General features: G+C 40.8%; 1 protein-coding gene across 3 annotated transcripts in view; it reads right to left on the bottom strand.

Annotated features, from left to right (window-relative positions):
* Nucleotides 1-24877, bottom strand: part of LOC110532314 (neural cell adhesion molecule L1-like protein) — a 142014-nt gene that overhangs the window by 17563 nt on the left and 99574 nt on the right. For all 3 annotated transcript variants that reach the window (XM_036988249.1, XM_021616094.2, XM_036988248.1), the window contains exons 19-22: nucleotides 24511-24626; nucleotides 11031-11235; nucleotides 10546-10668; nucleotides 8775-8954 (exon numbers count right to left, since the gene is read on the bottom strand). In XM_036988249.1, coding sequence (XP_036844144.1) covers nucleotides 8775-8954; nucleotides 10546-10668; nucleotides 11031-11235; nucleotides 24511-24626 — 624 coding nt within the window. The remainder of the gene's footprint in view (nucleotides 1-8774; nucleotides 8955-10545; nucleotides 10669-11030; nucleotides 11236-24510; nucleotides 24627-24877) is intronic.

The following is a 24877-nucleotide window of genomic DNA, read 5'->3' on the forward strand; positions in this document are numbered from 1 at the left end:
ACTTTACCTAGCAGGGTCTTGTAGATGACATGGAGCCAGTGGGTTTGGCGACGAGTATGAAGCGAGGGCCAGCCAACGAGAGCGTACAGGTCGCAATGGTGGGTAGTATATGGGGCTTTGGTGACAAAACGGATTGCACTGTGATCATCCAATTTGTTGAGTAGGGTATTGGAGGCTATTTTGTAAATGACATCGCAAAGTCGAGGATTGGTAGGATGGTCAGTTTTACAAGGGTATGTTTGGCAGCATGAGTGAAGGATGCTTTGTTGCAAAATAGGAAGCCAATTCTAGATTTAACTTTGGATTGGAGATGTTTGATATGGGTCTGGAAGGAGAGTTTACAGTCTAACCAGACACCTAAGTATTTGTAGTTGTCCACGTATTCTAAGTCAGAGCCGTCCAGAGTAGTAATGTTGGACAGGCGGGTAGGTACAGGTATAAAGTATACCTAAGGAGGAAGGAGTTGCATTCACAGGAATCAAGCTGGGAGGAATGAGAGAGCAGTTATGCCCTGAAATGAAAGACGCACCTCAAGTTCCAGTGTACCCATTGAAACAGTTTCTAAATTTCTACAATAGTCTTGTTTACGTAATGACCCATTTCAAATTGTACTTTGTCAACATTTACGACGGAGGTCTACTAATGGTAGGCTCAGTGCTAGGTATCAATGCAGTGTTATTGAATGCTGAAACAATTGTGTCCAGGCTCTACAAATTGACATCTCGCCACCAATTACAAATGCCTATTTATGGTTAAAAATGACGCTGCTACCACTACTGTATACTATAGTGGCGTCATTCAACACATTCTTTTGAAGGGCCATTACATTTTTGCATTAATTCCATATCTTATTTGGAATTACAAGCCTAAATCCCAGAATTAGCCTAGCGAGCAAAGCTGGTTGAAATGATGTCAAAATTAATGTAAAACAGATTCTAATGACATAATTTCAACCCGTTCTGCCCGCTGGGAAGGGGGCATGTGCCTCTTTAGTTTCGATGGGCATGACACCACTGGTATACTGTTACTAATGTTAGGGCAATGATCATCACACTACTAACCTATCAAAATATCCCACACAATTAACACATTCCGTTTGCAATTCTAACATGTTCCAATGGCATGGGAAATGACTTCATAAACTATTTCCAAAACATTTGAAATGTATTAAGGATCTAAAAATCCACTCCAAACTATAGCTTTTAAGGTAATTGTTGAAGCAAAGATAGGGTAGAATGCCTTTTACATTCAACATGTTATAATTCAATGTGTTACAATAAAACGTGTATTGTGTAATTCATGTATTTCCAACGCATTTTTAAGTAGATTTCCGGTAAGGTACTGTATTTGGAATTCTATCCAGGAAGCCTATGGATACATAGTCCTCTCAGTGGGTGCCACAGCTGGAATGGAGGAGAAATCTTCAGAGGGAGAAGAGTTCAAATAAGGCACCACGTCACAAACATGAGGAAAGCTAGTCTCCAGGCACAGTCAAACACCAAATACCATACACGATGCATGCACGCACGTACACACACACATACATACACACACAGCCATAATCCATCAATACACACAACACAAAAAACTACAACCATCATATATCAATGATGATGACAGCCAAATGGTACATTTTTAATCAGTCAGACATATGCAAGGGATAAAAAGCACCACACTAAAGCCAGGTATTGATCTTTTCAAAACAACTGAAATTATGAAATGTGCTTTATGAAGAGCTTATACACTGAGTATACCAAACATTTGGAACACCTTTCTAATATTGAGTCGCACCCTCTTTTGCCCTCAGAACAGTGTCAATTCTTTGGGGCTGGCCCATTTTGACTCCAATGCTTCCCTCAGTTGGCTGGATGTCCTTTGAGTGGTGGACCATTCTTGATTCACACGGAAAACTGTTGAGCGTGAAAAACAGAAGCGTTGCAGTTCTTGACACAAACCGGTGCGCTTGACACCACTATCATACGTTCAAAGGCACTTACAGTTTTTGTCTTTCCAATTCACACTCTGAATTGCACACATACACAATCCATGTCTCAATTGTGTCAAGCCTTAAAAATACTTATTTAACCTGTTTCTTTCCTTTTATTTACAATGATTGAAGTGTATTTAACAAGTGACATTAATAAGGGATCGTAGCTTTCACCTGGATTCTAAATATCACATACAGTGCGGCAAAAAAGTGTTTAGTCAGCCACCAATTGTGCAAGTTCTCCCACTTAAAAAGATGAGAGAGGCCTGTAATTTTCATCATAGGTACACTTCAACTACGACAGACAAAATGAGGGACATCCAAAAACATCCAGAAAATCACATTGTATGATTTATAATGAATTTATTTGCAAATTATGGTGGAAAATAAATATTTGGTCAATAACAAAAGTTTATCTCAATACTTTGTTATATACCCTTTGTTGGCAATGACAGAGGTCAAACGTTTTCTGTAAGTCTTCACAAGGTTTTCACACTGTTGCTGGTATTTTGGCCCATTACTCCATGCAGATCTCCTCTAGAGCAGTGATGTTTTGGGGCTGTTTCTGGGAAACACGGACTTTCAACTCCCTCCAAAGATTTTCTATGGGGTTGAGATCTGGAGACAGGCTAGGCCACTCCAGGACCTTGAAATACTTCTTACGAAGCCACTCCTTTGTTGCCCGGGCGGTGTGTTTGGGATCATTGTCATGCTGAAAGACCCAGCCACGTTTCACCTTCAATGCCCTTGCTGATACAAGGAGGTTTTCACTCAAAATCTCACGATACATGGCCCCATTCATTCTTTCCTTTACACGGATCAGTCGTCCTGGTCCCTTTGCAGAAAAACAGCCCCAAAGCATGATGTTTCCACCCCCATGCATCACAGTAGGTATGGTGTTCTTTTGATGCAACTCAGCATTCTTTGTCCTCCAAACACGACGAGTTGAGTTTTTACCAAAAGGTTCTATTTTGGTTTCATCTGACCATATGACATTCTCCCAATCTTCTTCTGGATCATCCAAATGCTATCTAGCAAACTTCAGACGGGCCTGGACATGTACTGGCTTAAGCAGGGGGACACGTCTGGCACTGCAGGATTTGAGTCTCTGGCGGCGTAGTGTGTTACTGATGGTAGGCTTTGTTACTTTGGTCCCAGCTCTCTGCAGGTCATTCACTAGGTCCCCCCGTGTGGTTCTGGGAGTTTTGCTCACCGTTCTTGTGATCATTTTGACCCCACGGGGTGAGATCTTGCATGGAGCCCCAGATCGAGGGAGATTATCAGTGGTCTTGTATGTCTTCCATTTCCTAATCATTGCTCCCACAGTTGATTTCTTCAAACTAAGCTGCTTACCTATTGCAGATTCAGTCTTCCCAGCCTGTTGCAGGTCTACAATTTTGTTTCTGGTGTCCTTTGACAGCTCTTTGGTCTTGGCCATAGTGGAGTTTGGAGTGTGACTGTTTGAGGTTGTGGACAGGTATCTTTTATACTGATAACAAGTTCAAACAGGTGCCATTAATACAGGTAACGAGTGGAGGACAGAGGAGCCTCTTAAAGAAGAAGTTACAGGTCTGTGAGAGCCAGAAATCTTGCTTGTTTATAGGTGACCAAATACTTATTTTACACCATAATTTGCAGATAAATTCATAAAAAATCCTACAATGTGATTTTGTGGATTTCTCTCTCATTTTGTATGTCATAGTTTAAGTGTACAACATATCCTGAGGCTGCATTTATTGTAGCTGGGGATTTTAACAAAGCAAATCTGAGGACTAGGCTGCCAAAATTCAACCAACATATTGACTGTCCTACTCTCACTACTAAGACTCTCGACCATTGCTATTCAAACTTCCGGATGCTTACAAGGACCACGCAGCCCTCCTTTTGGCAAATCTGACCACAAATCCATCTTTCTCCTCCCGTCTTATAGGCAGAAACTCAAACAGGAAGTGCCCGTGCTTTGTACTATTCAATGCTGGTCTTACCAATCGGAATCCACACTCTCAGTCCCATCAAAGCTGGGACCGAGAGACTGAAAAGCAGCTTCTATCTCAAGGCCACCAGACTGCTAAACAGCAATCACTAACTCAGAAAGGCTGCTGCCTACACTGAGACCCAATCACTGGCCACTTTAATCAATTGATCACTAGTCACTTTATACAATGCCACTCCAAATAATGGCACTTTAAAAATGCTTACATATCTTACACTACTCATATCACAAGTATATACTGTATTTTATACCATCTATTTCACTTTGCCTTTGCTGCTCGACCATCGCTCATCCATATACTTACATTTACATATTCTCATTCACTCCTTTAGATTTGTGTGTATTAGGTAGTTGTTGAGGTATTGTTAGATTAATTGATAGATATTACTGTACTGTTGGAACTAGAAGCACAAGCATTTCGCTACAACATGGCATAGACTGACCAGGTGATTCAAATCAAATTGTATAGGTCACATACTTTTATTTTTTTATTTAACCTTATTTATTTAAGTGAATGTGATACCGTAGAATAGTTTAGCCTGTCCGGAAGCAAGACGTCGGTCTCGGCGACATGGCTGAATTTCCTTTTACAACATGTCGCATTAACATCTGCTAACCATGTGTATTTGACAAATACAATTTGATTTGAGGATTGTTTTGATCACGTGGACTGGGATATGTTCCAGGTAGCATGCAAAAATAATCTAGACGCATACACGGATACAGTGACTGAGTTCATAAGGAAGTGTATAGGAGTACCCACTGTGAATTTTTAAACCTATCCTAACCAGAAACCGTGGACAGATGGTAGCATTCATGCAAAACTGAATGCGCGAACCACCGCCTTTAACAATGGCAAGGCGACTGGTAATATAAACAGTGTAGTTATTCACTCCACAAGGCAATCAAACAAGCTAAACGTCAGTATAGAGGTAAAGTGGAGTCGCAATTCAATGGCTCAGACATGAGATGCATGTGGCAGGAAAACCAGCCACGTCGCTGAGACTGACATCTTGCTTCCGGACAGGCTAAACTATTCTACGGCATCTCATTCACTTAACAATGCTTACATATCTTGCATTACTCCTCTCATATGCATATACTGTTTTTTCTATACTATTCTTTTGCATCTTAGTCCGTTCCGCTCTGACATCGCTCATCCATGTGTATATAGTCTTAATTCATTCCTACTTAGATTTGGGTGTATGTTGTGTAATTTGTTAGATATTACATGTTAGATAATACTGCACTGTTGGAGCTAGAAGCAGAAGCATTTCGCTACACCCGCAATAACATCTGCTAATCACGTGTATGTCACCAATACAATTTTATTTTGTTTGATAAATATGTGTATGTCTTGCCTAGTTAAAAAAATTTTTTTAAATATGTGACCTATACAATTTGATTTGATTCACCTGGTTCACCTATGTCATGGAATGAGTAGGTGATCTTAATGTTTTGTAGATTCAGTGTATAGTTACAGTAAATGCAATAAAGAGGAACAATGGGTACATATTGAAGATGCACATGCTTATCCCGGGAATCTTTTTACGTGTCAATTTTCAAAGGATAAAGCCAAGGACATTAACAACGTCATAGTTAAGAACATTATAAAAATATGGAAAGAACATTTTAAGTATTCTACAAGAATCAATATCACTCTGTAAAACACAATCTTTTGGAACAATACTTGGATAGCTTTTCAGAATTCACTGATAAATTTGTCCACATTGGAAAACTAAAGGCATAGAAACCATTAATGACTTGGTAACAGGAAATACATTTGTTTTCATGACAAAATTAAAAAGTCATTTTGGACTGAACAATGTAGATAGTTTCAAATACATGCAACTTAAAAGTGACTAAACACAACATTTCGATTTGAAATCTTTTGGACATCAGAGCAACCTTGAGGGAATCTTATTTGTGTCCCGTGTGCTCCCTTCTCCGGCCTCTAGGTCACCAGGCTGCTCGTGTTTCTTGTTTTAAAGATCCGTTCCTTTATTAAATGTATTCACTCCCTGAATTTGCTTCGCGACTCTCAGCTCACATTGTTACAATTTGAGTCAGGAAAAGATATTCATATGATAGGGAAGATATACAAAACCTTGCAGAGAGCATGTCCAACTGACAATCTCTTAGGAAAAAATATAACTATTGGAACCAAGACTTAAAAAGAACTGATGTTGGCACAAGATGGAGGGAAAGTTGGAGCATAACTAAGGAAATTAGAGTTAACGATAATTTTAACGCTTAATCCAGTATAAACTAGTGTATAGAATTTATTGTACAAAAGACAAAATTAACAAATTCTGCAGCACAAAGCCAGAGTCAGGTCTTAGGTGTAAAACAAATAATGACTCAATAATCCATGCTTTCTGGGAATGATATAAAGTCCGGAAATTGTGGGTGTAGCTAGAAAGTTGGCTGTCAGAAGTATTACAATGTAAACTTGCTTTTAATCCGTCTGTCTTCATATTTCAAGACATGGCATGTGGGGGTGTAGTGAGATACCCAATGGGTTGGACAATTTTCTTCATCACTCATCTTGAAACGCGCCATCATTAACACAATGGAAAAATCAAATGATTTAATATTTAAATACTGAAAGTGCGTGGGCTACGGAAAGAAACAAAATGGTGCAGTTTCAGGCCATGTGGCGGAAAGTGATGTGGCCGCCGGAGATCAGGGTGGGTGTGCAAGTGGGTCTGGGCAGGTGTGATGTAGTTGATGTTTGTACAATGTAGTCGTTTGTACAGTATGTGTATGTTTTGTATTGTTTATAAAATATCAAATGAAATCGTTAAAAAAAGAAAAAGGGATCATAGCTTTAACCTGGATTCACCTAGTCAGTCAATGTTATGGAAAGAGCAGGTGTTCCTAATGTTTTGTGCACTCAGTGTAATTGAATCTCTGGTGATACACTGTTTTTCTAAGGGATTTTTGGTAGGAGGTTTTGCTATCGGTCTTAAATGCAACATACATTTTTTTCTCACACTTTTTTGCTACACCATGAGGAGACAGACAAAAATAGATGGTTTTAGACCAGTTGAAGAGTCCCAACACATTGTTCTGATATCACTGCTGTTGTGTCCTTGTATCACAGCTGTTGTTCTTGTATCACAGCTGTTGTTCTTGTTTAGTTTCTCAGTAGTTTCTCTTTTTCTATTTCCTTTGTACCATACACTTATTTCTTTCTCTCACGCATGTCAGTCTCTCTCATCCTCTCTCTCGCTCACAGGCAAACACCCACACTCAAATACAAACAGAAACAAAAACACACAACCCACACTTTCCCATATTCCCAGGATGCATCTCACAGTGCCATGAATGTTCCATTGTATGTAGTATCAACTCCATACTCTCTATCACCTCCCATCAATGTCTCCAAACTCATTGCGTTCCAGCTCCCCTATTGCCTATTGTAGATAACAATGACGGACTTGGCCAGAAGGCACACGTGCCCAATAGGCCCTTTTATCTCCATTCAGAGCCATATACTCTACCATGTTCAGTAATGACAGACACTATAATGTCCCAATAGGAGCACTGACTCCAAGCACGGACTACAACTCCCTTCAACACTTCAAAAACTGGTTGTCTCAACAATGAGTTCTCATTCAGCTTCATCAACGTGGCTGCCTGATATTTGCTAAAAGTTGTCAGAATATACAGTTTGTCTCATAATCTAGATGTCAACCACAAAACAACAAAAGGGTTTGAAGCTGTTGTTGAATATTTGTTTGCACAGTGTAAACTATACATGTGTAGTAGTATTTGTCTTGACACGAATGGATGCGATTTCAAAACCATGTCTGCAGTTGTAGGAGAAAGTTTAGGGTTATTTACCATTACCTTGTTTTGTCTACTAGTTCGTTGTAAAAAAACAAGCTAGCCTTTTAACTTCCCACATCTCCCCCATATGATATAACAATGTGTAACCTACAACATTATCCCAGTTTGATATGTTACTTGAATGCGTTCATGCCCATATCAGCAAAAAATAGAACAGAATTCTTCCTCACTGGCCTCCCGGGTGGCGCAGTGGTTAAGGGCGCTGTACTGCAGCGCCAGCTGTGCCATCAGAGTCCCTGGGTTCGTGCCCAGGCTCTGTCGTAACCGGCCGCGACCGGGAGGTCCGTGGGGCGACGCACAATTGGCCTAGTGTCGTCAGGTTAGGGAGGGATTGGTCGGTAGGGATCTCCTTGTCTCATCGCGCACCAGCGACTCCTGTGGCGGGCTGGGCGCAGTGCACGCTAGCCAAGGTTGCCAGGGGCCTGGCTTCCGGGTTGGATGCGCGCTGTGTTAAGAAGCAGTACGGCTGGTTGGGTTGTATATCTGCAAGCCTTCGTCTCTCCAGAGCCCGTACGGGAGTTGTAGCAATGAGACAAGATAGTAGCTACTACAACAATTGGATACCATGAAAAAGGGGTAAAATAAAAAAATAATAATAAATAAATAATAAAAAAAGATTTCTTCCTCACAGCAGAAAACTGCTGTAAAAACTTTACCAACTTTTCCATTTTAAAATAGCCTAGAATCACACAGTTATTATTACTTCCAAAAAAAAAGCATTTTGTGGACTCTAATAAATCAACAATGTTGTTTGGATTATTGTTTGAAGAGTGCTGAGATTATATTTGGTTGTGAGCTACAAGCGTACCGACACCTACTACAAGCAACCGTAGCTGCGTTGCGTAGTGTTTTGTTCCGTAGCGTAAAGTAATCATTGAGTTTAACACAGCCATCAACTCCCTCAACCATGATCCATCCCCCTGTGGATTGGCTACTCACTTGCTTCTGTGACCGTGCTACCCTCCTCCATGCGCTGGGGTCCGCAACCCACCCTGGTGCAGGCGCTCAAGTAAAACATGTACTTGCTCATCTCCCCCAGGCCCTGCAGGAACCACTGGGTGGTGTCGGCACTGCTGACGTTCACCTCCTGCATGTCCCCCATCGCCAACGTCTCATTTACTATAGAAGAAGAAAATAATAGAAGCCATTTAGCAGACACTTTTATGCAAAGCGACTTACAGTCATGCGTGCATAATTGTTTACATTTTTTATTGAACCTTTATTTAACTAGGCAAGTCAGTGTAGAACAAATTCTTATTTACAATGACGGTCTACCCCGGCCAAACCCTAATGACCCTGGGCCAATTATGCGCCGCACTGTGAGACCCCCCAATCACGGCCGGATGCGATACAGCCTGGGTCTGTAGTGACGCCTCTAGCACTGAGATGCAGTGCCTTAGACCGCAGCGCCACTCGGGAGCCCGAGTTTTACGTATGGGTGGTCCCAGGAATCAAACCCACTATACTGGCGTTGCAAGCGACATGTTCTACCAACTGAGGTACAGAGGACCACCCAATAAGAAGATAAACACACACACATACACAAAAATACAAATTTGTTTGGAGAGGCAGAGCTCACAGTCAAACATTCACATGACACGGGTCATGACTTTTGTGAGCTGACGAGGAAAACAAGACTCTAGTTACAAGACTTGACTAAGAGTCTGGGGCCTACTCATATGCTGTAATTAGGCTCCAGAGGTTTTCATTGTCAGGTCTCGTGGTAAATAAATGGAGATGTTAGTATTATAGTATTTTACCCATCGATTACAGATTCCAATTACTGCACTTACAATTCACTGCCTCCCTTTTTTCTGTATTAGTGCCTTTCCATGTTATTCCTAAAGACGTTGCTCTGAAGCAGCATGTACATAAAGAGATACCTCTATAAGGTTTAATAAGGTTTAAGCTTTAATAAGATGTCCTTGTTGTAGTACTGTATATTTGCCAGCCGGTTAGGCTCTCTGAACCAGTTCTATTGTAATGCTTATATTCCCACTGGCTCCTTGTACTTTAATATCAGTGAAATGCTGATATCTGATGACAAGCACTGAAAAGGGCATGCTGGCTGCATTCAGAGGCTTGACTGGCTCAGTGGGTGCTAGAACAACTGCAGGGAAGGGTCTCCCATAACATTTCACACAATGCCTCCAGAAATGTCAGGCAAAAAAAAAATGCAGGTAAAAGGAAAATGTAATGAATGTGATGAAAGCCTCTTACCTCAGTGTTCTCTCCATAAGATAAGTGTTCTCTTCATATAAGATGTGAATGATTTCATTTCAATTCCATGTGATAGAAAGCATATAATGACATATGAACACTAGCCATGTCTTCTTTTGATTTAGTAAATGTTTCCATTCTATTAGGGGAAAAACATAAACTACAATTGATATGCCTATAGAGGTAACCCTCTGCCAGTGGGCAATACCAATAATTGAGCTTTAGAGAGAACCCAATTGACCATTGAGTATTTAAACAGCACCATCTAGTGCAGGTTTTGATAGTGCAGCTATTGGAACAACAGCAAACTGTACTACAGTAAATGACCAGTCTAAACTGACCGCTAGGTAATAGTAGGTCAAGAGTAATATTCAGCTGGTAAAATTGTGGTGAAGTTGTGTGTACATACTCATCTACTGTAGTAATACTAGAGGGGTCACATGAGTACATACTCATCAAGTAATACTAGGGTGGTCATGTGTGTACATACTGAGTTGGTACTGCAGGAGATATCCCGTAAGGATGCCGTTGGCCTCAAAGGGGGGTGCCCACACCAGGGTGATAGAGTCTCTCTGGGCGTTTGACACTGTCAGAATGGGCACTTGTTCGGGAACTGTCAAAAATAGAAAAACAAACATTACACATCCGTCATAATCGTATTGAACATACTCCTTAGGCTTACCTTGCTGTGAAATCTATAGGCTTTAGCGTTCACATATTTTGAACTTCATTTTTCAGCAAGGCACACAAATGTTGTATTAATATACAGTATAAGACAAACACTCACACTTACAGTAATATTTTGTGTTCTGTGACAACACCACAGTTCTCAGGGCGGGTGATGTCACTGCACAATGGCTATTACTACAGGACACAGCTAACTATCTCACATCTGCTACACAAAGTTTGCATTGTTGTACTGTTATGCCTTGAAGTAAACCTGTGAGTGCACACATTCCTCTGCCAAATATTTACCTCCTTCTGGAGTCTGGAAGGTGACGGGGTCACTATTGGGGCCGTTGCCCCTTTTGTTAAAGACGTTGACGGTAAGTCTGTACTCCGAGAAGGGTCTGAGGCCAGGTACCATGGCATGGCTCCTGTTCCCTGGGAACGTCAGGAAATGTCTCTCCTCAGGAATTCTGTTGGAATGTAGGAGACTCCGTTTCCTCAGCCAGTGCACCTGAGGGAGGGATAGAATATGAAGAGACTTATATGGCAGCCATTTTGAAGATGATATTCAAATGAGAAAAGTTTTGTTTGTGATGGAGATGGTTTCACAGGACCTTTTTTTATTTATTTATTATATATTTTTATTGGACATATACACTCACCTCCATATGTATTTGGACAGTGAAGCTAACCATTTTAATTTGGCTCTATACTCCAGCATTTGAGATGGAATGTTTCATATTATGCGACAGTACAGAATGTCAGCATGTCTTGCGAAATTTTGGAGTCACTTTTATTGCAAGTAAGAATAGAATATATTTCTGAACACTTTTACATCCATGTGGATGCTTCCATGATTATGAATAATCATGAATTGTGAATAAGGATGAGATTTTTGTTGCCGCCTCTGAACGGCATCTCACTCATCATTATTTATGATTTATTCATGATTTTTCTTAATCATGGGATCAGAAACATCTCACCTACTCACTTAAAGAAAATAACTCTAGTCATCATTCAGTTACTATTGGACAAAACATAACCCAAAACACAATCAAAACAAACTGCAAATTAGTTTGTAGAGTCGCAAGCTTGATGTAGTTGTCACGCCCTGACCATAGAGAGCCCTTGGTTCTCTATGGTGTAGTAGGTCAGGGCGTGACTAGGGGGCGTTCTAGGTTATATATTTGGTGCTCTTGGTATGCATCCCAATTAGAGGCAGCTGATGTTCATTGTCTCTAATTGGGGATCATACTTAAGGGTTCCCTGTTCCCACCTGCTTTGTGGGATATTGTTTTGTGTTTGTGCACCACGTAGTCACGTTTCAATGTCCGTTTATTGTGTTTTGCTTAAAGTTTCACTTTGAAATAAATATGTGGAATAACATCTGCTGCTCCTTGGTCCTGTTCGTACGACATCTGTGACTGTAGTCAATGCATGAAATACTAAACTTTTGACTTCTTTAATACTTTATAAGTGAATATGTTCAAATTAATTATTCAAATGGGAGGACATATATTTATGAAGATACCCTCAAATAAAAGGTGACATTCTGTACTGTCACCTTATATGAAACCTTTGATCTCAAATCCCAAAATCTGGAATATAGAGACACATTTTAAAATGTTGCTTCACTGTCCAAATACAGTGCCTTCGGAAAGTATTCAGACCACTTGACTTTTTTCACATTTTGTTACATTACAGCCTTATTCTAAAACGGATTAAATTAAACAAAAATCCTCAGCAATCTACACACAATACCCCATAATGACAAAGCAAACAGGCTTTTAGAAATGTTTGCAAAAGTATTAAAAATAAAAAAACTTTAATTACATAAGTATTCATACCCTTTCCTATGAGACTTTAAATTGAGCTCAGGTGCATCCTGTTTCTATTGATTATCCTTGAGATGTTTCTACAACTTGATTGGAGTCCACCTTAGGTAAATTCAATTGATTGGATATGATTTGGAAAGGCACACACCTGTCTATATAAGGTCCCACAGTTGACAGTGCACGTCAGAGCAAAAACCAAGCCATGAGGTCGAAGGAATTGTCCTGGGGTCTCAGAGACAGGATTGTGTCAAGGCACAGATCTGGGGAAGGGTACCAAAAAATGTCTGCAGCATTGAAGGTCCCCAAGAACACAGTGGCCTCCATCACTCTTATGGAAGAAGTTTGGAACCACCAAGACTCTTCCTAGAGCTGGCCGGCCAAACAAACTGAGTAAAAGGGCCTTGGTCAGGGAGCTTTAGAGTTCCTCTGTGGAGATGGGAGAACCTTCCAGAAGGACAACCATCTCTGCAGCACTCCACTAATCAGGCATTTATGGTAGAGTGGGCAGATGGAAGCCACTCTTCAGTAAAAGGCACAACAGCCCGCTTGGAGTTTGCCAAAAGGCACCTAAAGAATCTCAGAACATGAGGGTCAAGATTCTCTGGTCTGATGAAACCAAGATTGAACTCTTTGGCCGGCCTGAATGCCAAGTGCCAAATCTTTAGGGAACCTGGCACCATCCCTACGGGGAAGTATGGTGGTGGCAGCATCATGCTGTGGGGATGTTTTTCAGTGGCAGGGACTGAGTAACTAGTCAGGATCGAGGCAAATATGAACGGAGAAAAATACAGAGAGATCCTTGATGAAAACCTTTCTCCAGAGCACTCAGAACCTTAGACTGTGGTGAATGTTGTGGTAGCAGAATCAGAATGATTTAGGTAACATTGATAAATAAGATGTTTTATCAATTTTCATAAGTATGCTTATGTGGAAAAAGTTACTTGGGGCCCAGAGAGGGGAGAGGTCAGGCTTGTCTTCATATGTAAACGTATCTTTTAAACCTTGTGAAGGGATGATTGAGGGGGAACCAATTATCTCTTGGCTCCACAATGTCTGTGTGCCAGTCACTCCTCTCCGTAAGCTTGTCCAGGAGGGGTTGTATTTTTTATGGTAGTATCTAGGATTGACAATTGATATATGCCACTGGATGAGGTAATGTTTTGGTCCTAAGTGGTACCAAGAACGAGATAAGAACTTCGTTTTAGGAGAGCAAACTAAACAATCATTTATAGCTAATGCTGTCTGGCTATAGGATACTCCTTTTTTTCAAGTAAAAGGTTCTTTGTGTAATGTTCCTAAGATCTGTTATTTGTCATGCGAGTTTAGATGGGTGTGTCTTTGCTATAAAGGATCTTAGTTGCCATTATGTTGGCACTCTCAGATAATTAATTTATAGACACTGAATTGATCTGAGAGTCACAGGGATATGGTGAAGCTCATATAATTAAAGATGGACTTTATGATAACTCTGACTTGTGTGTGGTTTGCTCTCTCGTGATTTGGTAATACAGGAAATTTCCACGACATTTGGCGACGAGGATAGGATAATGAATCTTCACTTAGTGACTGTTCCTGACGATCTAGGTAAATAAATCATGCACAAGTGATCCCTCAAACTTGGGATCTTAGGTAAACCACACTTCGGAAACGAAGCAGATGGACCCACCTTTGATCTGAGAGGAAGCGAGCCGAGTGGATACCACATCTCGAACTGAGTTGAGAGGTGAGGTGAGCGAACCACACACTTGAAGTCAAGTTTTTTAAATATGCCTCTGTTACGTGTACTCTAAGTGTGAATTCCTTTGTAAGGAGCGCACCTCAGAGGCGTAAGAAGGGCCGAGTCAGAGGAGAGTAATCTGAGAGTTTGTGGACTCAAAGATACTCTGCCACTGTCCGGTTGCGAGTGACCAAGAGCTGTCCTGACACTGAATTGATCACAGTGGGGATTGGTGCGGTCTGTGGGAGTGAGGGGCCAGGGTAACTGTGTGTTCTGTGTGAAACATGGTACTTGGTGAAGCCCTATTGGAAGAAGGACCTAATTCTGTGTGTCTGTGTTATTGTCTAAGTGACCCTCAGAGGTGGTGAATTCCAATTATTTTAAATGTGCTAGCCAGGTATGCCCTGGGTTACTCTGTGAGTATTTTGTTATGGGATCACTAGGTAATATTTGCCGGAGCGTTCTGTGTGAGCGGGGTAGGTTGACTCTGTGTGAGTAACCTTTCAAGTATTTTCTGATGTTCTATGTGAACATCTGACCAATCCTGTGTGGGTGATCCTTAAAGTTCTGTGTGAGTACCTAAGATTTCTTGTGTTTTATGTAGATTCTGTGAATTATTTGAAATTATGATAAATTGTATGTTTGTATAATCAATTACTAGAGATTTGATAAAGTAATGCTGAGAATATAATTAGATACAATTTAAACCACCCATTCGTAGACGTATGTAGGTTTTGAGTTGGTATCTTAAATGGATAATTTGATAAAGATGTGGGTTTAAGCACTATTAAAATAGTCTACAAAATCTAGGAAATTGAGCTCTAGAAACTGATTAGAGTGTGTCAACTTTTGGTTATCTTACCCTAACGATGTAACTATAAAACGCATATTGATTATCTCCGTCTGAGTACAACATTTGAAATAAAACTGCCCTTAAGGTCTGAAAATGTTATAATAGTTGCGGGATTTATTGAATAAACGGTTTTCCATAAAGTAAGAGAGAATTCGAGGGAATCTCAACGTAATTTATAATGTCGTACAAAGCCTAAGGTTTTCCATCAAACAAATTATCATTGCGTGATGTAGTAAAGTAATTGAAATACGTTGCATAAGTAAACATAAATCTACTTTTATTAAAAGGCGCAAGATCTGTTTCCTAGTCAATAAATGTCAATTTTATTCTTTGATTGCAAATCTATTCATTTGGCATATGAGAATCATAGCCGGAGTAACGCTTGGACCTTTAAAACTAGGTCTATTTTTCTGGGAATTGCCGATAGTGACGTGTCATGATTTTACTTGTAAAGTGGGTTTATTTGCAGAGAATCTTAGTAATTTACATAGCGTTGGGTTGGTGGTATGGTGGTGAGCATAGCTTCCAAGCTGGAGTCCCGAGTTTTTGATTGTAATTAAACAATTTGTATGTTTTGCCTGGAAAGTTATGGTCGCTAGTGTTTGTATAAGATATAAACTGAACGTTTTAATAGCTTGTTTGGTTCAAATTGATAGAAGGGATAAATTGAACTTTTTAATAGATTGTTTAGGTTAAATTGATAGACTAATTAATTAAACTAAAAATAATAACGAAGCAAATTTTGATGCAAGACGATGTCTGTTCACTAAATTATCTGCTGGATAATGTATTGAGAATTGAGTCGTATTTAAATTACTGTATCAATAGAGGAGACAGTTACCTAAATTAAAGAAATTCTAAATAATAGCGGAGAGATAATGGCAATAGAGAGGTGCCCACCGAAATGTTTTTCATTCTTATAGATTGTTATTTTTAAAGTCTTGGACATTTCATAAGTGTGAAGAGGAAAGAGAAGAGGAAGTTATAAAGTTTGGTTTTAAATCTTACATGGAGGTAAGGAAAAACGTTGAAATGAGAGGGGTTATATATTTTTGCCCACTGGGAAAAAATAAATATGTTGAGCTGAAAGTGATGTAGGTGTGAGTAAGGAAACATTGTGATAATGTATTCTGATGGTTATTGATTCTTGGTTTGATTGTTTAGGTAACACCAGTGAATTTGAGCAGGAAAGGTCATGTAGTCTAACATTATAATCTGTTTCCATTATGTGGAACAATGTCAGGTCATTAAAGTTGATTGCAGGTTGAGTAGTTTGGAGCCTGTTGGCAGAAGTGTCACACCCTGGTCGAAGTATTTTGTGTTTATCTTTATTTATTTGGTCAGGCCAGGGTGTGGCATGGGTTTTTGTAGGTGGTGTGTATGTATGGGGATTGTAGCTAGTGGGGTGTTCTAGCTAAGTCTATGGCTGTCTGAAGTGGTTCTCAATCAGAGGCAGGTGTTTATCGTTGTCTCTGATTGGGAACCATATTTAGGCAGCCATATTCTTTGAGTTTGCCGTGGGTGATTGTCCTTAGTGTCCTGATGTCATTGTTCTTTGTTAGGTTACACAAGTATAGGCTGTTTCGGTTTTCGTTAAGTTTATTGTTTTGGTAGTGTTTGTGTTTAGTGTGTTACTTCATTAAACATGGATTGCAATAGACACGCTGCATTTTGGTCCGACTCTCCTTCACATACAGAAAACCGTTACAGAATCACCCACCACAAAGGGACCAAGCAGCGTGTCAACAGGCAGGAACAGCCCAAAGTGGAGTACAGTTTGGACTATACTTCTTGGGAGGAGATAGACAGGTGGGCGGTCGACCCAGGGAGAGTGCCGGAGCCCGCCTGGGATTCGATGGAGCAGTGCGTGGAAGGATATAGGAGAATGGAGTTTGCGAAGCAAGCAAGGCGGCGCGGACGGAGGCCCCAGAGTCAGCCCCAAAAATTCCTTGGGGGGTGCTCAGGGAGAGTGTGGCAGAGTCAGGAGCCAGACCTGAGCCAACTCTCCCTGTTTATCGTGAGGAGCCAAGGAGGAGACCAGAACCAGAGCCGGTGTTGGAGGTGAGCGAAACAGAGACTGTGAAGGAGTTAATGGGGAAATTGGAGGAGAGAGAAATTAGGGAGTTGCTGTGTTGGTGTTTTAAACATGGAATTTGCCCGACGGAGCGTGTCGGGGATTTGATGGCACCTGGGTCAGCGCTCCATACTCGTCCTGAGGTGCGTGTTAGTCGGCTGGTGAAGATGGTGCCAGTCTCACGTACCAGGTCTCCTGTGCACCTCCCTAGCCTTGCACGTTCTGTGCCAGCACCGCTCTCAAGATCTCCAGTACGCCTTCACGGTCTAACCCATCCTGTGCCACCTCCACACCCCAGCCCTCCGGTAGCAGCTCCCCGCACCAGGCTTCCTGTGCGTGTCCTCGGCCCAGTACCACCAGTGCCAGCACCACGCATCAGGCCTACAGTGCGCCTCGCCTGTCCAGCGCTGTCGGAGCCCTCCTCCTCTCCAGCGCTGTTGGAGTCTCCCGCCTGTTTAGCGCTGTTAGAGCCTTCCTTCTCTACAGCGCTGCCGGAGTCTCCCGCCTGTTCAGAGCTGCCAGTCTGCATAGAGCTGCCAGTCTGCATAGAGCTGCCAGTCTGCATAGAGCTGCCAGTCTGCATGGAGCTGCCAGTCTGCATGGAGCTGCCAGTCTGCATGGAGCTGCCAGTCTGCAAGGAGCTGCCAGTCTGCAAGGAGCTGCCAGTCTGCAAGGAGCTGCCAGTCTGCAAGGAGCTGCCAGTCTGCAAGGAGCCGCCAAAGCTGCCAGTCTGCAAGGAGCCGCCAGAGCTGCCAGTCTGCAAGGAGCCGCCAGAGCTGCCAGTTAGCATGGAGCAGCCAGGGCCGCCAGTTAGCATGGAGCAGCCAGGGCCGCCAGTCAGCATGGAGCAGCCAGGGCTGCCAGTCAGCATGGAGCAGCCAGTCAGCATGGGGCTGCCAGTCAGCATGGAGCAGCCAGTCAGCATGGAGCAGCCAGTCAGCATGGAGCAGCCAGTCAGCATGGAGCAGCCAGAGCAGCCAGTCAGCATGGAGCAGCCAGTCAGCATGGAGCAGCCAGAGCTGCCAGTCAGCATGGAGCAGCCAGTCAGCATGGAGCAGCCAGAGCTGCCAGTCATCAGGGAGCAGCCAGTCAGCATGGAGCAGCCAGATCTGCCAGTCGACCAGACTCTTCCAGATCTGCCAGTCGACCAGACTCTTCCAGATCTGCCAGTCGACCAGACTCTTCCAGATCTGCCAGTCGACCAGACTCTTCCAGATCTGCCAGATCTGCCAGTCGACCAGACTCTTCCAGATCTGCCAGTCGACCAGACTCTTCCAGATCTGCCAGTCGACCAGACTCTTCCAGATCTGCCAGTCGACCAGACTCTTCCAGATCTGCCAGTCAGCCAGGATCTGGTAGATTCATCAACCTGCCTGAGCTTCCTCACTCCTGGGCTTCCTCTCACTCCTGAGCTTCCCCTCAGTCCCGAGCTGCCTCAGTCCCGAGCTGCTCCTCAGTCCAGTGGGGTTCTGGGTGAGGACTACTAGGCCATGGTCGGCGGCGAGGGTGGACTATCCAGGGACGCGAGGAGAGGGGACTAAGACATTGATTGAGTGGGGTCCACGTCCCGCGCCGGAGCCGCCACCATGGACAGACGCCCACCCGGACCCTCCCTATTGTTTTGAGGTGCGTTCGGGAGTCCGCACCTTAGGGGGGGGGTTCTGTCACACCCTGGTCGAAGTATTTTGTGTTTATCTTTATTTATTTGGTCAGGCCAGGGTGTGGCATGGGTTTTTGTAGGTGGTGTGTATGTATGGGGATTGTAGCTAGTGGGGTGTTCTAGCTAAGTCTATGGCTGTCTGAAGTGGTTCTCAATCAGAGGCAGGTGTTTATCGTTGTCTCTGATTGGGAACCATATTTAGGCAGCCATATTCTTTGAGTTTGTCGTGGGTGATTGTCCTTAGTGTCCTGATGTCATTGTTCTTTGTTAGGTTACACAAGTATAGGCTGTTTCGGTTTTCGTTAAGTTTATTGTTTTGGTAGTGTTTGTGTTTAGTGTGTTACTTCATTAAACATGGATTGCAATAGACACGCCGCATTTTGGTCCGACTCTCCTTCACACCTAGAAAACCGTTACAAGAAGACTGAAAGTGTATTAATGTTGAAAAGCAAGCTTGGGTCAAACTAGTAAGTTAGTATGTTAAGTGGGGGAGTATCATAGATTTTAATTCTAGTTTTGTTACCTCTATAGTCAAAACAATTTAATATGTTTTGGGAAATTAGCTAGGTTAAATTTGGTTATTTGTGCTTTTCCCCTGATACATAGACATCTGTCTCAGGGGCATCAGTTGTTGTTTTTTGAGAAACATGCTGATTGTGTTTTATTTTATTGAGATATGTAAACATGAGTCTCTGAGCAAGTTTGTCATCTGAACCATTATAGTAGTGAGTTCTTGTGTAGTTTGTTATTTGCATGAATTTATCACTGTATCATCTGCATACATTTGAACTTCAGACCCTGTACAGACAGAAGGAAGATCATTAAAGTATGTGCTGAACAGTATTGACCTTTGGGGAATGAAAACTTTGTGGATATGAGTGGAAAATTGTTTTGATTTTTATGGTGATGAGACAGCGCTAACTTTTGAAAGATTTTAGATTTGTTAAAAATCAGGATAGTTTTTACTAAATTTATATCAACAGGTTGAAATGATTAGATTGCTGATTAAAGTGGTTTGTTTATTTGTTTACTGTTTATTGTTGATTTTAGGTGTTGATTTTACTTAATTAAACATTGTATTATCTGATGTGTTTGAGTAGGATTCTTTCTTCCGGGACGGATGGAAGTTATCTAAAACATTTGTTATGACTAGTTGTTGGTGATTTTAAAATACTATGTTAGATTTATTTCACATTTCCTTTGGATGTGGTAGAGTTTTCCATTTGTTTTAGTGCAAAGGTATCTTAAAGGGGCATGCACGCACATGGAATTTTAATGAGTTTTTAATTAAACACTTTAATTCTTTTGATAAAGGAATGTTCTGGGAACCCGGGATACAACATGTAGGAACTATTTGACTATTGTTTGCAATTTGTCTAATATAGTAAAAAACACTTCTTTGAAGGGTTTTGTATGACCTATGACCTCTATAATGACCTTCCGTTGTGGCTTGATCACCCGCATTGGGAGGCCATTTGGATAAGGAATTTATGGTCATTTGTAATACTGCTTTCAAGATAATTTGTGTAATTGATGAATATGTTTGAGTTTATAGTTCTTAGCCATATTTGTAATTTAGACCACTGTGAAGAAGGAGAGGGCATTGCCTTTAACTAAGGGTATGCTGCTTTAAGTCTATTTTCCTATGACCATAGGGGTTAAATAATTTTTATTTGTGGGGGGTTTTCAGTTTGGTGATTATAATTTGAAAAGGTTATTTGAATTTTTTTTTTTTCCATTAGTAGTTTTGTTTTTTACATTACTCTCATGGAGATATATGTGTAAAACATGGGGGAGGATTCAGTTTGAGGTTTTGAATTGAAGTTTATACACCTTGAGTGATATGTGAAGGAGTGTATTGTATTGTTGAGTGTATTGTATTGTTGTGTTTGTTTGGTTCTATTCCGGAGGGGTATAGGTCTAACTTCTTGATCCTTGGCTCTACGATGGAGTTGACAGTGAGATGGGGAGTATAAGCCAATTTGAAAGAATAGTTTCAATAGAATGTGTTGATATTCTCTTTGAAATATGTTTAGATATGTGTATTAATAATTGGTAAAAGTAATCATTTATCATGTAGTTAATGAACTGAACTAAACTGTTGTTCTGATCTGTTCTTTCGAGGTGATCATGAAAAGTGACATCAGACGGTATCTTAATGCATGGAAGAGATAATTGGAAACAATAGTGTGTGTACCTCAAAACCCCCTCTAACTGGCTGAAGAAGAGTGACAAAGGCGTTGAAGAAGGCCTTCCGAACCACTTCTACCGAGAGAAAGGAACCAAGCCAGAAATCGATGTACAGTATCAGATCTAAGCTATCAACTGCTTTTCTTTCATGCTTCTCTCAGGAGTGTGAGAGGAGAGTCCACATGGAGTGAGCATAGAGGTAGATCTGTTCTAACCTTTTCTTATGATGCTGGTATACTGGTTGACGAATGGACAAGACGTAATGAGTGGTAAAGATGAGACATTGAAATTGGGACATTATCATGGGCCATCCACTTTGAACTGTAAAGCTATCTGAAGAAGAACGAAAAGGACGCCAGAAGAATCAGTGCCTGAGAGGGGGGGTTGGTCAACTGTGCAACCATGAAAAAATCTTTAAAATGGCAAAGAGTTAAACGCATCATTCATGTTTTTGTTTAATTTGAACTGTTTATCAATGATCAAACATAATGCAAGTCCTTGAAACTGAAACACGTTCTGTTTATCTATTGTTTAATGTATTTAATGCAAGCAAATTTGTTTTCCCAGTAGAGTTGTAGTGACATGTTCTGGGGACTTATTATTTTGAATGCTAGAAAATGAAAAAAGTATTTAATATATTCTATTAAAACAAAGAAGACTTAAAATTCCTTTTTTATTTTTTACAAATATGTGTCTAAGTTTTATGCCATTGGTGTTACTGACATACAAACCACTCCTTACAAAGACATACAATTATTTGTTAATCACACCCTTATAGTTTGTCATACATTTGAGGATTTCAATGATGATTTGGTAACCTGGGTACCAGTCTGTTTGAGTTCTCATTCCACTCCTTGCCACACATTGTCATGCTACCCATAGCATGTTTAGCATGACATGGAGTACAATGAGTGGAATGTTAGCAAAACAGGTTCTAGATTTCAGGCTAATGATTTGGTGTTACTAAACTAAGTGTAATTGGTGTTACTCTATTTTGACGAAAGGAAATGACTGGTTATCACAATAAAATAAAACATTTGAAGTCATTAAGTTGCCATATAAATTGATTTAAAAATGGAAAGACGCACCCAAATACATTTAAATAAATAAAATCTATGAATTAGATATTTTTTCTAAATTCCATGCTGAAATCCATTGCAACTCAAGAATGACTTTGAGAATTAACTGCTGCTGACTAATGATAACTAGGGCTGGGTGATATGGCCAAAATATCATATCATATTTTTCTTTTTTTTAATGGTATGGATATTTGACAATATTTTGTTTTTTAATAATACAAGTTCTAAATATGCTTCATGAGTAGTGCATGTCCCCAGAGAGGCAACAAATACATTCTAAGTGGTTTTAAATGGGGCTTTCTCTCTTCTGATTGTCTTATACTGTTCAATTAAACTTCACCCAAAAATAAATGTTTCGCATTTTCATACATTTACTTCACTTATTTATTATTTCCATGCTGTAAAACATTTATTTGTCTTTGTATGCCTCTAATATGTGAAAAAAATCAATTTTCCTTTATCATAATAATGATTGTCCTCTATGACCATTTATTTTCAATGGATTCAACGGCAGTTCATACTTTCGCCACAAGGTGCATTGTGCCATTTTCTAAGATGCTTTCGGCACCCGCACTAACTCATTGGTGCCCGCGCTCTCACAGGCACTATTCATGGCATACAGTGCCTTCAGAAAGAATTCATACCCCTTGACTTATTCAACATGTTGTTATGTTACAGCCTGAATTAAACATGTATTAAATTGATTGTTTGTTCCTCATCTACACACAATACCCCATAATGACAAAGTGAAAACATGTTTTTAGAAATTAGCTTTGCACACCTGAATTGTACAATATTTGCACATTATTCTTTTTAACATTCTTCAAGCTCTGTCAAGTTGGTTGTTGATCATTGCTAGATAGACAGCCATTTTCATGTATAGCAAGAGATTTTCAAGCTTTTTTTAAGTCAAAACTGTAACTAGGCCACTCAGGAACATTCAATGTCATCTTGGTAAGCAACTCCAGTGTATATTTGGCCTTGTGTTTTTAGGTTATTGTCCTGCTGAAAGGTGAATTTGTCTCCCAGTGTCTATTGGAAAGCAGACTGAACAAGGTTTTTCTTTAGGATTTTGCATGTGCTTAGCTCTAATCCATTTATTTTTATCATAAAAATCTCCCTAGTCCTTGTCGATGAAAAGCAAACCCATACAATTATGCAACCACCACCATACTTGAAAATATAAATAGTGGTACTCAGTGATGTGTTGTGTTGGAGTTGCCCCAAACATAACGCTTTGTATTCAGGACAAAGTACATTTCTTTGCCACATTTTTCACAGTTTTACTTTTGTGCCTTACTGCAAAAATTATGCAAGTTTTAGAATATTTGTATTCTGGAAAGTTTTCCTTGTTTTTCACTCTGTCATTTAGGTTAGTATTGTGGAGTAACTACAATGTTGTTGATCCATTCAAATGTTTCTCCTGTAACTGTTTTAAAGTCATCATTGGCTTCATGGTGAAATCCCTGAGCGGTTCCCTTCCTCTCCGGCAACTGAGTTAGGAATGACGCCTGTATCTTTGTAGTGACTGGGTGTATTGATACACTATCCAAAGTGTAATTAATAACTTCACCATGCTCAAAGGGGTATTCAATGTCTGCTTTTTTATTTTTACCCATCTTCCAATAGGTGTCCTTCTTTGCGAGGCATTGGAAAACCTCCCTGATCTTGGTAGTTGAATCTGTGTTTGAAATTCACTGTTCGACAGAGGGACCTTGCAGATAATTGTATGTGTAGAGTACACTTATTGTGTGACTTGTTAAGCAAAGTTGCTCTGCTAGCAAATTAGCCATTCGCAACTGTTAGCAGTCTTTTACTGGTGATAAGAACGGACGATTGCCATACTTTTGAGGAGTTTCATTACTCAGTTATTACATTTATATAACATTTACCAAACGTAAAGTAAAAATCCAAACCGGTTCGTGCATTAACTGTCTAATGTAAAATGCGGTTTGTCGACCAATAATTAATGCTAACTGCTAACTAACTTCAATGTAAAACATGCTATGCTAAATGGGCACATAATGTACACAAAATGGTAGATTACACAGAGTACCCTGACTTGAAAAACACACAGGCAACCTTAAATTCAGCCTTATTATTCCACATTTCTCAAATAGGAATACAGCCTGTGGAGTAGGCTACCCAGGGATATGTACAGGTGACCCAGTATTTATATTAAGTGAGATGTAATGGCCCTACTTTGGGTGAAGAGCAACAGAGCTAGGCAGATGGGCCCACCTCAAGTAAAATCCTGATTGAGAAACTTGGAAAATGCTCATTAGGCCATACAATGGAAAGCGGACCAGCTAGTTCCTCCCTATTTCAGTCCATTTTCTTCCATTTGGTACCTGATGAACACAACCCTGAACACTCACATTGTAGCCTCCCAGATGACCCCGCAATGTTGCCTGGGCAACCCTTGTCCAACTGACTCTGAGAAGGGTGGTGTTCAACACCTCCACTGCCACGTCCTGTGGGGAAGCTGTAGGCACTGGAGAGGACAGGCACCAATCAGTAGCAGGCACACAAGCGCACGCACACGCACACACACACTAGACAAAGGGTAGGTAGCACATATTTACAAAGAAATACAACATCAAGAAGGAACAAACAAACTATATAAAACAAAATCATTTCCACTTCTGTATGAAACTATGGAGGGTACGTATTAGTACAGTCTATGTAGAGGGCGGGGAGGGGGGTTATAGTACGGAGGGTGTGAAAAACAAAACTAAGATCCAT

Source organism: Oncorhynchus mykiss, chromosome 9 (assembly GCF_013265735.2).
Source record: "Oncorhynchus mykiss isolate Arlee chromosome 9, USDA_OmykA_1.1, whole genome shotgun sequence".
Taxonomy (NCBI): Eukaryota; Metazoa; Chordata; class Actinopteri; order Salmoniformes; family Salmonidae; genus Oncorhynchus; species Oncorhynchus mykiss.